Source organism: Mirounga angustirostris, unplaced genomic scaffold (assembly GCF_029215605.1).
Source record: "Mirounga angustirostris isolate CCGP_5_RB_7025 unplaced genomic scaffold, mMirAng1.0.hap1 SCAF_5, whole genome shotgun sequence".
In the NCBI taxonomy this organism is placed as follows: Eukaryota; Metazoa; Chordata; class Mammalia; order Carnivora; family Phocidae; genus Mirounga; species Mirounga angustirostris.
Genome location: NW_026991713.1, coordinates 94535549 through 94551851, shown reverse-complemented (window position 1 = coordinate 94551851; position 16303 = coordinate 94535549). Strand labels below are relative to the sequence as shown.

Genomic DNA, 16303 nt, shown 5'->3' with positions numbered 1-16303 from the left:
CCCATGGTAATGACCTTCAATGTCACACTGGAGATGGAGTCACAAGGTGAAAGCAGAACGCGTATCCCCAACTCACTGGTAACGAGCTGCTCCGGACAGCTACTGGACTCAAAAGCAGTTTTGTGTGAGCAAAAAATAAAGCTGTCATACGCTTAGTCACTGAGATGTGGGGGTTTGTTTGTTACTGCGGCATAGTCTGTCTTATCCTGACCAATGGAGCTGTTGCAACCACCTGGATAAGGCGGATTTGAAATAGCAAGATCACTGAAGGCTAGGACAAAATGACAGTCAATTTTGATCTCAGAGAGAGAGAGAGAGAGAAAAGAAAGAAACAACAATTGCTTTAAAAATCCCATTTTTGGGGGGCGGTGGAGATGTTATTTGGAGAAAACTTACCAAGAAGTTGCTCCAGAGTCACAACATTTATATGCAGAAAAACATCATTTTTTTCCCTATTATCCTAGCAGGCAAATAAATCTCACCGTTACTTCCTGCATAGGGCATAGGCATTCCTGGACGCGTCAGAAGCAGCTGACAATGCGGCTTGTGGATTTTTGAGTTGGTAAAAATATTTAATCCTGCAGACTGGACGAGAAAGAACTATGAAAGCATACTGGCAATCCAGTCTTGAGAGTGGAATATTGCCTTACATTTGGACTATAGGGGCCAAGGGCAGGCTGCCCCCAAATGTCCCACATGGCATATTGATTATTTTGAGTTGAAGTTATTCGGGAGATAGCTGGTGCAAGGACACTCAGTGCCTCCTCTGTCCCCTCACAGCAGGAAACACATCTCCCACATGAGAGATATCCTCCCTGTACTAAGAACGAAAAAAAAAAAAAAAATCCTTATCACCAGAGATAGAAACTCTAAAGCCAAGAAAGCTGTAGAAACAAGCCCTGTTATTTTTGTTTTCTAATCTACGACCTCAACCCAAATTCCACTTAGAATCCTAAAGCTCCCAAACATCTGTTTTCCTTATCCTGTCAATCTCTCCTAAATTCATTGTGTCTTTGTCTAAAAAGTATAAGAACCAGGAGCTTGTTCATTTCTTTAGGTCTCGGTTTCATTATTGGGCCTTTGTGAACACGTAATGAAACTATTTTTTTCTCCAGTTAATCTGTCTCATGTAAATTAATTCTTAGTTCAGCCGGAAAACCCTGAAGGAGGGTAGAGGAAAAATTTTTCCTTCCCTACATTATCACACTTCCATATTATTATGGACAGAGCTCATAGGACCCTTGTGAAAATTCCACACAATAGGGAACAGAGCTATTTTATAAATAGGAAAACAGATTCACAGAAAATCCAGTTCATCCAGTTAGTGAAGAGAAGTTGGGATCAGAACTCATGTCTTCTGATTCCTATTTCTGAATTTTGTGTGCTATAAGCTGATGCCCCTTTATATTTTGCATCCAAGAAACTAAATATTTTACACTAGGATATTTATCTTCCCTTTCTTTTCTCCCCCCAAACAAATATAACGTGCGTGTGTGCATGTGTGTGTGTGTGTGTGTGTATCTCATGGCTTTACTGTACAGAGTAATTTGTTTCTTTTCATTTGAAATTATAGGGTTGCATATTGGAGATTTTTCTTCACGGTCTTAGTAAAGTTGGCTTTGTTCATGTTTTATTGGAAAATATATACCTTTCCCTGAATCTCTATGCTCAGCTCAGCTCTTTCAGAATTTATTCTTACCTCCTCTCTTCCTTGTTTTAAGTATCTTGAATCTCTGCATCCAAAGCAGACATGCCTGATTCCTACAGCCCACCTGGTCCCAACTGTCTTTTTCTTCAATACTAGTCACAGGTAAATACTACTTGCTGTCTTATCTCAGAGTACTGGGAAATTGTAGGACATCGGGCACTGCCCTGAGTGGCAGGACACTGTCCGTAGTGACATGACATGGAATAGGGAGAAAGACATCAGAAATACATGTTTAAAGATTAAACAATTAGCTAGTAAACCTAAAAAGTCCTCTTCCTATCCCTACCACCAACTAATTGATGATTCTGGAGGCTCCAGACGAGGGAGATTTAAATTGCTGTCTGCCACGCTGCAGAAGAATGACATGTTTTCCTCAAAGTATAAAGAGAGTGGTTAGTCCTTCCGGTGGTGATAAGATTTAATCTCACAAACCGGATAAACTCTCCTTGCATAACACTGCCTCATTACAGTTAATCTCAAAGATAAACATTTTATCTAATAGACCCATAATGCTAGCGTGACTACCCAAGTTTTGTAAATCTTTTCTTCTGAAAGGCTACTTCCAAGTTTTCTGGAAATTTTGCTGTACTGAAGATGATGAAAGTATACTTTGTGTATTCAGTCATTTATTCATTTAATATGTATTTATTGTGCAAAAGGCTGCTTGCTATAAGGCTGCTAATAAGGTATTCACTTTCCAAGGACAGCAGAGGTACTATGGAAAATGTTTGGTTATTCTCACATACGAGAATCTCTGACAGAGGCTGAGAGGAGGATATGACAGTAGTAAACGGCTTTGGGATCAACTTGGTTAAGGTTGTGGGCTCTAAAAGTACACCCTTTGTTCTTTAAAGAGCCAGATAAATTGGTGATTGAATATCTGTATGTATACAAAGTTCTCCATTCCTCTGAGGGTTCAGTATTTCTCTGATAATCTTAGCTTTGTTTTAGGGGGCACAAGATCAGATTCTAGAGCTTAGAAATCCACGTGTTCTCCATTTTAACAAAGACTTAAAACTCAGTTTTGGTTATATTTTCAGGACGATGAATTACCTCAAAAATACTGTAAACATCATCATCATCCAGGATCCGTTTTGGTGTGTAAACGATTCCATTGTGAATTATGTCCTCTGCATCGATACATTGCTCATCATCTTTGTTCAGGGGACCTCCATATCCAACGCTAAGGACACTCTTTACTGGTAGCAAATTAAAGACCTACAATATTGAGAGAACAAAGGGAAAACTCTTGTTTTGTTTTTTAATTTTGTTTTGTGTGATAATGTTCAATTTGAGATTTAAAAGATTGTGGTGTTTATTTAATACTCCCATGCCAACACTATAAAAAGGAACACAGACAATCATGCAGAGATAATGAAAGTTATGGATCCTAATCCTGCTGTTGTACAAGAGAAATGAATACATAGAGAAATCAAATTAATTGACCAAAGTCTCAGAGCCCATTTTGGCTGAGTAAGAATTAAACTGAAGTTTCCCTTGTCCTAGCCCAAATGCATTCTTTTAAAAGGAAGTCGAGGGGCTTCTGGGTGGCTCAGGTCATGATCATCTCAGGGTCATGAGATCAAGCCCCACATCGGGCTCCATGTTCGGGGAGTCTGCTTGAGATTCTCCCTCTCCCTCTGTTCCCCTCCCCTACTTGCATGTGCACTCTCTCTCTCTCAAATAAATAAATAAATCTTTAAAAAGAAAGGAAGCAGAAAATGTGAACAGTACAGAGAAGTGTGATGAGAGAACAAAAGCCACTCATAATCCCATCACTCAGAAATAATCACTGTAAATTCTTGATTCATTTCTTTTCCCACTTTATAAAATGATTAAGTTGTTTTTAACTCTTACTAAGTGTTTGTTTGTTTTAGTCTACTGTTTCAAGACCAACTTTAGCTTGAGAAAAAACTAGGTGCACAGGCAACTGAGAAATAAACCAACTACAGTTCACTTTTTGCTGAGAGCCTAGTGTCGGCCACCTGCTCAGTCACATAGTACCCAGGCCATTAAGCAAACACTGGCCTCCGTGCGGACCTCCTAATCTGGCTGCGTTCATCTCTTATCTATGCTACTACAATAACCTACTAACTGTTTCTGTTCTTTCATTCTTGCTCTCATCCCCTCAGCAGCAAACAACATCTTCTTAACAGAGAAACTGAATTGTCACTCTGCTGTTTAAAACTCTTCAGATTTGGGACGCCTGGTTGGCTCGGTGGTTAAGTGTCTGCCCTGTGATCAGGTCATGATCTTGGGGTCCTGGGATCGAGCTGTGAACTGGTCTTCCTGCTCAGTGGGGAGCCTGCTTCTCCCTTTCCCCGCCCTGCCCCCACTCGTGCTCTCTCTCTCTCTCAAATAAATAAATAAAATCTTAAAAAAAAAAAAACCAAAAACTCTTGAGATTTACCATAGCATTTACTGTCAACTCCGATTTCTGCTCCAGGCTAACAAAGCTCGTCACAATCTTCCTTACTTTCCATTTTACTTACAGTCTCTACTATCCTTCGCCCCCCACCCCCCACTACATATTAGGCCATTACCTTTCCCTTTTAGAGCATTCCAGTCTTAGTGTGACCTCAAGACCTACAGGCACGCTGCTCTCATTCTTTTTCATGCCTGCCCCTAGCCCTTTGTTTCCTGACCCTCTAAGAGGACACTCCTAATCACTATTTCAAAAAATGTCCAACTCGTTTTTTCTTTATGTCAACATTTTTTTTTTTGTTCCTTCCATTATACTTAGCAGAATTTGGAACTATTACATGTTTATTTGTTTCTGTTGCTTGTTTGTTTATTTTAATACCAAATAAGACTGCAAGCCTAAGATGGTCAAAAAACCACGTCTGATTGTTCACCAATAGAACTCCTGTTCCCAGAGCAGGCTCCAGCCTCTAGTCAAGATGCAGTGAACATTTGTTAGATAAATAAAGGGATGATGAAAGTAAACTACAGGGCTTATTGGAAAGTGCTTTGTTACAAGAGGCATCTCTAAAAGACAAGTTTGAATGGAAACTCTCTTTTGTCCATACTTCAAAGCAGTGAGTAAGTGCCTAGATTTTAAGGAAAGCTTAAAAATCGGGCATTTCACTAACTCTCTTGAAACATGGTGCATTAAAGGTGACATCAAATGAGAAATTTGATTCCAATTCCCCCTTAAGATAGATTTTTGGCCTGCTCTTTCTGTAGTGGCTTGATCTATCCTAGCTGAGTTTTCTTCATTCTTAAAATTAAGGTAATAATACCCACCTTAAAGAATTATTCTTCATGTATTCATTCATTGACAATGTGTTGAGCATCTTTTATGCAGGAGGTACCGTGCTAGGCAGGGAACGCGGTGGGGCAGCCATGTTGCTCCCTCACTGAGAATGTATTATAACAGAGAATGAAGCGAGGTGAGACCTGTGAAGCCCTTTGTGCAATGTCTTTTGTGGAACTGAACCTAATTCCATCTCATACATAACTTACTACGCTATGCCTGACACTCGGAAGAACATGTCCTCTTAGCTACAACCTCCAGTTTCTCAAGCTGGTCTTCTCATTTGTGCATTTTCTGACATGCGAGGCTGAAAGGGGACTCACCGACTGAGGGGAGAGCTCAGCTTCAGGCTTCATCAGCAGAACGCTCTGGTCTACGGCACGGAGGGCACAGAGGGAGTGAGGAGTGGCCATGACCTCTAGGTTGTTGTGTGAGGCTGGCAGGCTCCGGGCTTCGGAGAAACTCAAATTTACCTGTAAAGAGGATATGATTATGGCATTCAATTTACTAAGTTTTGCTACCTCAACACTCTCTTCTACCCCAGGCTAGGACTAATTCTTTCTACACTTGGCTTCTCTTCATCCGTTTTAGACCAGGCTTAAGAGGTGCATACACCTCGGGACTACTGGTTAACTATCTCTGGAATAACTTGGAAATGTGTTCCCAGTTAACTCAGGTTTCCTGTGCCTTCTATAACTGGTGAAATGTAAATTGGTTTTGGTCACATTAAAACAGAATCCTGAATGGGAATAAGAACACATATGCTAACAAAGATACATACCTTGCTATAGTTGACCTATCTCTGTGTAGTGTTTTTGTGGTGAATGTGTGTAGTTTGCCTGGTGCCATGAAAAATCATGTGACCAGCTGCCTGAAGTCTCCTCCAGGTGGCAGTCTTAGTCATCTGACATTCAAAAGGGGTGCGGTACTGTTTATCGGGATCGGGGATTTATTGGGTCATTAAAAAAATGAACAGCTAATATACATTCTGAGAGTTAACTGGTTGAGAAAATTCAAAGAACTGTGAATAAAGAATAAGAACTACAAAATAATGGAAAATTGTGCCTAATTTTTTCAGAGATTTGATTCTGCTTTGGCCAGAAGAAACTCACTGATAAGTGAAACTATCAGTTCCCTATGTTTATGTAAACATTTCCTGAGTGGAATCTGAGTTTTATTTTATATTTAAAATATAAAATAAAATCATTTAGAATTTAGATACTGTAGTAGCATCAGGTAACTTTTTAGGTTCTTGAACTGCACGTTGATTTGGATTGGAATGAAATGTCAGTATGTTTAGTTAAATAATATTTGGCTTGGATTGCTGAAATTAACGATGATAACCCTGCTATGTGATCTGTGAATTAATGTAACAGTTGGATTCATGTATCATGAAACCTATATGAAAAATATTAATTGATTTATCCTCAAAATGAAATAATATTCATCTCTAGGGTCACCTGAGTGGCTCAGTCGGTTATGCGTCTGATTCTTGGTTTCAGCTCAGGTCATGATCTCATGGGTCATGAGATTGAGCCCTGCGCTCAGCAGGGAGTCTGCTTGAAGATTCTCTCCCTCTGTCCCTCCCTTCACTCGTGCTCCCTCCCTCTCTCTCTCAAAATACATAAATAAATCTTTAAAAAAATGAAGTAATATTCATCTCTAGAGTTCAATATATTATGAAAACACTGCTTATGGAGAATTCTATTTTAAGCATGTTTGTTTTTATTTTTAGAGAATTTAAGTTTCTTAAAATATGTTTGTGACTGCCTATTTCAAAGGAACACATGAATTATTTAGGATTATAATCAACTGAAAATACTATTAATCAAGAAGTGGCTATGTTAGAAAATGTAAAATGTTTTATTGATATGAAAACAAAAGAGAATTTTAAGACATACTTTGAGAGTCTTCACTTAACCATATTAATCAATGTTATCCTTAATAAATAATCATATCCAGTCAAGAATGACAGGCAATTTAAATTCTTACATTGTATTTAACATGTATCCTAAATCTGTTATTTTTAAGGTAAGAAAGAGGGATATGAATTTTGAATAGAAAATGCCTTTTCTCTATCCCTATGAAAATTGAAGAAAATACTTAAAGTATATTATTGATTTGAGGGAACACACATCTCCAACTGACCTGGATCTTCCCTCACATTCTCAGCCTGCTCTTCACTCTGTTCATCAACCTGTCAGGTTGTTTACCTTCTAGGGTCCTCAATTTGTAATTTTAATAACTCTCTTTTCTAACTTTTAGTGGTAAATAAAAACAGTCAACTTTCTTCTAAATACTTTTATTTTTTCATAGCTTATCTTTACTTTTTTTTTTTTTTGAGAGAGAGTGAGAGAGAGAGAGAACGTACCCACGACCCTGAGATCATGACCCAAGTTGAAACCAAGAGTCAGACGATTAACAGACTGAGCCACCCAGGCGCCCCAGCTTATCTCTACTTCTTCTTCTTTTTTTTTTAAAGATTTTATTTATTTATTTGACAGAAAGAGACACAGTGAGAGAGGGAACACAAGCAGGGGGAGGTGGGAGAGGGAGAAGCAGGCTTCCCGCGGAGCAGGGAGCCCGGTGCGGGGCTCGATCCCAGGACCCTGGGATCATGACCTGAGCCAAAGGCAGATGCTCAACGTCTGAGCCACCCAGGCGCCCCTTATCTCTACTTCTGATGAGTAAGTTACAAGATATTTAACATGAAGAGGTTGAGAATCGTGTCCAGGGGCTTTTGATTCTTTGTGGAGTTTTCTGGTGTTACCCAGGAGTTGTCACATGCTTTGTACCAGAGAAAAACCACTGCTGGAATGAGCAAACTGTGCTGAAAGCGATTAGCATAACATGGCCATTCCAAGGTTTAACAAACACCTAACTACCATGATTAGCAGGAAGGGCATGGAAGTTGGAGACAGGAATCTCTCCCAGGTTCACAAGTAACACACAGAACATTCAAACAGAATAGAAACTATGCTCTTGGAAACCTTCCTAGCATTCTTTAGGAAGATGGAATTAAAAATTAAATCAGCATCCATTGTGTATTTTTCTCGGATCATTATTTATATGGATCATTATATATTTAAAAAAGGATAATCTAATATAGTTTTCATTGCAGAAATGTTCATTTGCTATAAATGGAGTTTTAATCCCCCAAAAACTCATGTTAAAGAGTCTTTCTAGGTATATTTTTAAAAAGATATGTGAAGTTGGTGAATGTCATCTGATTGTCAATGTTAAAATTACAGCACAAAATTCTCTTGGGATAAAGCTTATTTATATTTCAGTAGGCTTCTTATTACAACTATGTATTCTTTGGAAATTTGCAAGTATGTTAGATTTTTCTGCTATGGTCATTATCATAGAGGGCCCAGGCTATGTTTCTTAACATGGGGCACATACATATACTCTGTTCTGTATTATCAGAATTTAACTCACAGTGAGTTACTGGTTTCTGCAGCAGTACATGGATGTGTGTCAGGGGGTACAATGGGGTAAAACTGACACATCCTTGTGAAGCATCATTTTTAATTGAAAATTTAGGGAACAAAACACTGCAAAATTAAAACTATTTAAGCTTTATAATAGAGCAGATTTTGGATTCCACATGAATTTTAAGATAAAACAAGAAATTTTTAAAACATTGTGTTTATGGCCACCTGCTTTGGACTTTTTCACTAGCCCTCTCAGGCAGGGTATGGCATCTCTGTCAGCCTTTGGAGGTCCTTTGGAGGATGTTTTAGGAGCCCTATGCAGTTTTTAAAATGGACATATTTTCCTTCTTTTTCATACCTCCAAAGGGGAGATGAATAAAAGAACTGCTTACACAAAAGACCCACCTTATTGGCAAAACAGTTTTCAATCTCGAGTTTCTCAGTATCGGCGACAATTTCTCCACTGGGTAAAATAGCATAAACCAGCAACTGGGCAGCAGGAACGATGTCTGAGTCCACTCGAAAGGAGAAGGAAAATACCCCTTTCACTGGAGAATAAAAAAAGTCCAAGATAATTGATTAGGAAGAGGGAAGAGTTCTCAGCTTTAGAAAGAAGAGGCTCTCCAAACTTACTCACATTTGGAACACACAAAATAAGAGAAGACTTGCATTTCTGCCATTGTGCACGTACACCTACATGCTGAACCAATGACAGTTTTTCTTAAAGATGTAGGATTACTTGTTCATTTCCTTTGCTTGCGTAGAGAAAAACATTTAATGCACATTTTGGTTTTAAAATTAAAAAAAAAGATTTCTTAAGAAAAAAGTCAAGAGAGGGCGCCTGGGTGGCTCAGTTGGTTAAGCGACTGCCTTCGGCTCAGGTCATGATCCCAGGGTCCCGGAATCGAGTCCCGCATCGGGCTCCTTGCTCAGCGAGGAGTCTGCTTCTCCCTCTAACCCTCCCCCTGCTTGTGTTCTCTCTCTCGCTGTGTCTCCCTCTATCAAATAAATAAAAATAAAATCTTTAAAAAATATATTTTATTTGAGGGCGCCTGGGTGGCTCAGTTGGTTAAGCGACTGCCTTCGGCTCAGGTCATGATCCCGGAGTCCCTGGATCGAGTCCCGCATCGGGCTCCCTGCTCGGCAGGGAGTCTGCTTCTCCCTCTGACCCTCCCCCCTCTCATGTGCTCTCTCTCTTTCTCATTCTCTCTCCCTCAAATAAATAAAATCTTAAAAAAAAAAAAGAAGAAAAAAGTCAAGAGAGAAGAACTTCTAGACATCTTTAATTATCTCTATTTATGATCCAAAACAACACAGTGCCTGTCATATGCCTGAGGATAATTCAAAGAATGCAACACAGTCTCTACTTCAGGCCATTTTCAATACCGCAGAGATACAAGGACAAATAATCACATACAAAACAAGGTGTGTCTCTGATTTTTATCAGAGAATTCCCTGTATTTATCTTAGTGGTTTCTTTCTGTGTGCATACATAGTGCTTATAGGATATACCCACTTAATTTTCTCATAAATGTTCTAAGTTCCTTATAGCATAAAACGCTTTAAAAATTGTAGCTGTCCTATATCTATAGAAAATTTGAGGACAGCTTGTGGTGAAAATACACAGAAACCGCAGGGTCAAAATAAATTTGAAACTTCTGACTTATGTCATTTAGCATAATACCCTCTAAGTCCATCTATGTTGTCACAAATAGCAAGATTCCATTCTTTTTTTTATGGCTGAGTCGTACAGCATAGGGAATACAGTCAATAATATAGTAATAATGCTGTATGGTGATAGATGGTGACTAAACTTATCATGGTGAGCACTGAGTAATGTACAGAATTGTCGAATCAATATATTGTACACCTGAAACTAATATAACATTGTGTTAATTATACTTCCATAAAAAATTTGAAATGATAATACTAAAACCATATAAAAAGCACATAAAAAGCATAACACCTTGAGGGCATCTTGAGGGCATGGACCATATTTTATTAATGTTTTTATCTAAAAGTCTTTTTATAGAGATATATGAAAACAGGAAGATATACTATCTCCAAATTTAGTTCTCCTCAAGGATAGTTCAAATATATAAACCTCAAATAAAGTTTAGCTATCACAAATTGTAAACAAAGAGATATCCTATCTTTCATTTATGAATTAGTTTAAGAATATTTATTGTGTACCCACTGTTTGCCAAGGACTAGAAAAAAATGAGGTTTCAGAGATAAAAGACAAACACATTTTAATCTTTGTAACATGTTATTCTTCATTTTTTTCCCTGAATATTCTGACCCGTTTTGGGTAAATGAGCTTTTTGATCTCTCTAAATATGCTCTGTCAATAAAAAATTTTTATTTTGTCTTAGTAAAATATTAGCCTGTAATTATTCAAATGAATAGAAAAAAGGGAAGCTACTTATGAGATTTAGACTGGGGACGTGTAACAAATAAATAGACCAAATGTATTCATCTTTTTGTAACAGACCCTTTTTTTGAAAAGTCAATTATTCTTTCATCAAGAGATGTTGATGATTCAAGAAAATCCAGAAGGAAAGTATGATCTAAGATATAGAAATGCTGTGAACCAACCTGACTTAAATGACATTTAGAAAACACTCCACTTAAGAGCAAAAGAATAGAAATGCTAACATTTACCAAGGTAGATCATATTTCAGGCCATAAAATTGTGTCTCAATAAATTTATTTTTTTAATTTTTAAAAGATTTTATTTATTTATTTATTTATTTATTTATTTATTTATTTATTTATTTATTTATTTATTTATTTAGAGCATGCATGAGCAGGGGAATTGTGGTGGGGGAGAGAATCTCAAGCAGACTGCACTGAGTGCGGAGCTAACTTGGAGCTTGATCTCATGACCCTGAGATCATGACCTGAGCTGAAATTAGGAGTCAGACACTTAATTGACTGGGCCACCCAGGTGCCCCATGTCTCAGTAAATTTAAAAGATATGATCGCAATGGCATTAAATTAGAAATCAATAAGAAAAATATCTCAATATTTAGAAACTAAATAACATTTATTTTATGAACCCCCATAGTCCAAAGTAGACATTCAAAGGGAAATTTAAAAATGTTTTGAACTGAACATAAATGAAAATGTCACTTGCAAATACTTGTAAGATGCAGATAAAGCAGTATCTTGAAACCTAATGTTTGTCTAGTCGCTTTCAAAATTTCTTGGGACTAATCACTCTTTGTCATCCTAGAAAGGATTACACCCAAGGCCCCACCAGTATCTAATTTAGATAACTGAGATGATGATATTTGGGACTTTTGAGCTGATGAAACTTACATGAGATTTTGGACTTGAGTTAATGCTATAAAGGACCGAGGCTTTTAGGGTTGTTGGAACGGGGTGAATGCATTTTGCATATGGGATGGATGTGAATCTTTGGGGCCAGAGGGCAGTTTGTAATATGTAGACTAATGTCCCCACAAAGATAGCATAATCTCAAACACTTGTGTATATGATATGTTATTTAGCAAAAGGGACTTTGCAAATGTGATTAAGTCAAGGACCTTGAGATGGGAAGATTATTCTGGGTTATCCAAGTGAGCCCAATATAATCACAGTGATCTTTAAAGTGGGGGCAGAAATGCAACAAAGAGGTTTGAAGATGATGTACTTCTGGCGTTGAAGATAGAAACTGAGGCATGCAGGAGGTCCGTAAGCAAGGAAACAGATAATTAATTCCCTAGAGCTCCAGAAGGCATGCGGTCCTGCTGACACCCTGATATTAGCCCAGGGAGAGCCTGACCTACAGAACTAAGCTGATAAATTTGCATGGTTTTAAGCCAGAAAGTGGGTGGCAATCTATTATAGCGGCAATAGGAAACGAATACAAAGACCTACACAGTCAGATTTTTCTTTGGTGATTTTTTGCGCTTTCAAATTATTTTATGCGTTTTAAAACATTTAATTATAAAATGAATATATTTTACCTTAGGAATAAAATTTAAAATATAGAAATGCTATAAAATGAAGAAAAAATACTAAATGGGCTAAAATGAACCTACTATGGCATCTTTTTATATTAGCTTCCTCATCTTTGGTTGATGGAAGAAGGTTGGTGATCATCATCTCTATAAAAAGTACATGTAAAATGTAAGATGTGAAAATAACTCCATCTTGCTACAATGTTCAGGATTTGAGTATTTGAGAGAAAAAACCCAGGAACTCCTGGAAGTACTTACTGTCTCCTTGTTCAATGGACAACACATGGCTTCCCGATTGGGAGATGCTCCCTCTTGCTTTGATCTGAAGAGGGAAATATATCCATTATCATTTTAAAGGGCACATCCTAAAATACGTAACGTATTATGTAAAATACTTACGTAAACGTATTTAAAATATATAAGTAAATTATCTCACTACTCCAGTCCAAAAGTTTCGAATACTCAAGTTCTCTTTCAGTGTTTTCCTATACGTATAGTGACATACCTTAAATAACAGATATAGAAGTTTTGCAGTGTTTTAATATTTTACTTAATGTTTGCTATTTATCTTGACTATTAATACTTCAAGCTTACATGTTCTTTCAATAAATATTTTAAACATACACAAAGCAATATACAGTAAAGGCAGATATAAAATATATGTCGGTATTCTCTATTGTTAAAAAACTAAATGTATTGATACTCTCTATGTACCAGGCATTGAACTAAATAATTTGGTTTTCAGATTTGATTTAATGTGCACAATATTCCCATGAAATAGGTATAAATACCATCCCTAGTAGCCAGGGAAGATGATTGGTATTTGTCTTTACAAATGAAATTATATAAATAGCCCAGGGTCACATAATTAGGAAGCAATAAAACTAAGATTCTAACTTATCAATTTTTTTTTACTTTTTCAAAGAATTTTTAAAAATATTATTTATAGTTAATGTTCCTATATAGAATTTCCTACACATAAATTTTTCTTCTTAAAATGACTTACTTGAGTAACTACCAATTTTGGATCATATTTTTAGTCTTGGGACACAAATAGGTTTATTGGTCTCAAAAGTATCATACCAATTTATAGTATGCCTGTCAATGTCCTTTTCTCCTGCAATTGTACTAGTCATGAACTTTGTAAACTATTTAGAAGCTTTATAGGTGTAAAATGCTACTGGGTTTATTGTTTTTTTTTTCACTTCTCCAATTAAAGTCAAAATTGAATATTTTCCAGAAGATTGTTTATGATTTTTTTTTTTTAAAGTAGGCTCCATGTGCAAAATGATCCCAACATGGGGCTTGAACTCACAACCCTGAGATCAAGACATGACCTGAGATCAATCAAGACTCAGATGCTTAATCACCAACTGAGCCACCCCGGTGCCCCAATGTTTATAATTTTTATTTCCTGTTGATTAAGTTCTTGATTTCTTATAGTTTGCTTATTTTTCTATTGAGTTTTAAGGAAAGCATTCTTTTTGACTAGCAAGGCATTTTTCTTAGGCTTTTTCCTCTCATTCAATAATTTTCCATTGGAACTCATAAAAACTAAACGTTTCAGTAGAGATCAGAGCATAATAAGAAATTAAAGCATTAATAACTTTATTAGGAAACAACTTTTCTTCAAGAAAAAAGGGTTTTCACTGATATCTTACAAAGGGCATTACTTAGGAACTCAATCTTTTTGGGGTCTACACAATTAGGAGGAGCTACAGTGGTTTCCATTCTTACCAAATAATAGAAAGTTAATTCTTTTTCGTCCTTCAGAATCTGTCCATTCAGGATGTAATGTGCCCGGATATCCTGGATTTGTCCACAGGCCTTGGTACCAGTAACAATTTCAAGGGAAACGTAACTCTTGCTCAGGGAGAAAATACGCTTTACAGTGTGCTGTGCTTGTGTATGAAATTCTTCAAGCCACCAGTTATCGAAACAGAGGTTATTCTGTTTGTAAGTGACCTAGTGGAAAGAGTAAAAGTCTTAAAAATGCTATTTGTTAATGTACATTATGTATATATTGGTCACTCTAAGAGTCGTTTACTGAAGATTTTATGTGAATCGTGCTTATTTGGTTCCATCAGTCTGCTTTCTCAAGTAAAGCATAATCTGTGAGTGACTTTTCCTTAAGTTTATTTAAGGTTGTGCTATTCTGATTTAGTAGATAATATTCACTCACAGTCAGGATCAATTACTTTTTCTTAATATCCTTATGCCTATAAATTGCATACAGATATTTAAATTTTTTATGGAAAACAAAAAATAGCAGTATGCCAAAGAAACCAAAAATAATCTAATCTGTAATAAAATTATAAAAATATTGAATTTTACAAGGGAATTTCAAGATGATCTAATAAGTGTCTCCTGAAACTAGACCATGCTGTAAATGGAGTCTATCTAAAGTGAAAGTTTTTTGGTAAATAACATTTTCCTTTCTTTTCTTTTTTTTTAAAGATTTTATTTATTTATTTGAGAGAGAGAATGAGACAGAGAGAGAGAGCATGAGAGGGGGGAGGATCAGAGGGAGAAGCAGACTCCCTGCTGAGCAGGGAGCCCGATGCGGGACTCGATCCTGGGACTCCAGGATCATGACCTGAGCCGAAGGCAGTCGCTTAACCAACTGAGCCACCCAGGCGCCCCCAAATAACATTTTCTTATAATTTAGGTCTCCAAATGGCTTAGTTTCTATTTTACTCTTAATTGTAATTTCTCTTCTCCCTAGAATTTACATGCTTCCTGTCCTTAAATTACGTGCCCTCAGCAATCTCTTTGTAGTCCCAGATGCCCCTTCCCACTTACCGTAACTGTAAAGAGAGAAGATATGAATTTGGTGGTATCGATGGAAATGTTCACCAGACCGTGCTCATTTGTGGTAAGGCTGGAACGGTATGCACTTACATCCACCCTGACGACTACAGTTTTATTGGGGATTGGTTGATCCTTCTCATCAACCAGAAGAACCTAGAAGTGTGGAAGTGATAGCTGGTGTTACATAGCAATGACACCTTCCACCCTTTGTTGGGTTCACCTCTTGACCTTGGGGCCGCTGTCATTTACTGAAGATCTTAGAATCAATCTGAAAATAAGATTTGTTTTCTGGGCTCTAAACTATTTTTCTTTTTGACATTTCTATTTAGATATTCGGTAGGCACAAAACAATTGAGAATATCCGAAAAATGGATTCATAATATCACCCTTTCCAACTCTTCATCCCTACTGTTCTCTATCTCAGTATATGGTGCTTTTATCCATCCCATAGGTTATGCAGCAATATCAAGGGCCTTTTAAAAAATCATTTTCTCTTTTTCGCTGACTAATGCTAACCCATGGCCAAGTGTTATCTCTTACTCTGTTAAATACATTTTATTTACTTCTCCTATTCCAGTTAAACCTGTTTAAGGTGAAATAATTATCAAGGGGTTTACAATGGAGCTGGGAAGCCATTAAGGAGATGGGTCTTATGACCTCCTCACCGGAGGACCCATGAACTTTTGAACTGGGCCAAACTCAGCCCAAACCCCTGCAACCTGCTACAGAAGGTTTTGCTCAGTGATAGCCTTAGCAACCAATTATATTCAGTCAAGATTAGTTTTCTGCCATCAACACCAATCAAAATTCCTTATGAATAGCACACACAAGAATTCTCCTTTGTCTTTAAAAACCCTTGATATTTGTTCTCAGGGACAGGGAGCACTATTTGAACTGCAGCCCAAATCCGTTTTTCCCAAATTGTAATTCTGAGGCCCCAAATAAATGCTTTGTTTTTATTTTAGCTCCTCTTTTCTCAGCTGAGAGAACACAATATTTTTTCCCATCTGGTTTCCAATAGTTTTTAAACCTTTTTTACTGTTTTAACTATTTTAACTTTTTTACACAGTTCACCCTCTTGCTACTTCATGCTGACTTCAAACCACTCTCTCTACAGCCTGAG

The 16303-nt window shown here is 37.1% G+C and overlaps 1 protein-coding gene across 1 annotated transcript in view; it reads right to left on the bottom strand.

Moving 5' to 3' along the window:
* Positions 1-16303, bottom strand: part of LOC123841422 (pregnancy zone protein-like) — a 44578-nt gene that overhangs the window by 14903 nt on the left and 13372 nt on the right. The window contains exons 11-17 of the mRNA XM_045871020.3: positions 15172-15333; positions 14107-14334; positions 12628-12691; positions 8807-8949; positions 5288-5437; positions 2762-2926; positions 483-585 (exon numbers count right to left, since the gene is read on the bottom strand). Of these exons, the coding sequence (XP_045726976.1) occupies positions 483-585; positions 2762-2926; positions 5288-5437; positions 8807-8949; positions 12628-12691; positions 14107-14334; positions 15172-15333 (1015 nt within the window). The remainder of the gene's footprint in view (positions 1-482; positions 586-2761; positions 2927-5287; positions 5438-8806; positions 8950-12627; positions 12692-14106; positions 14335-15171; positions 15334-16303) is intronic.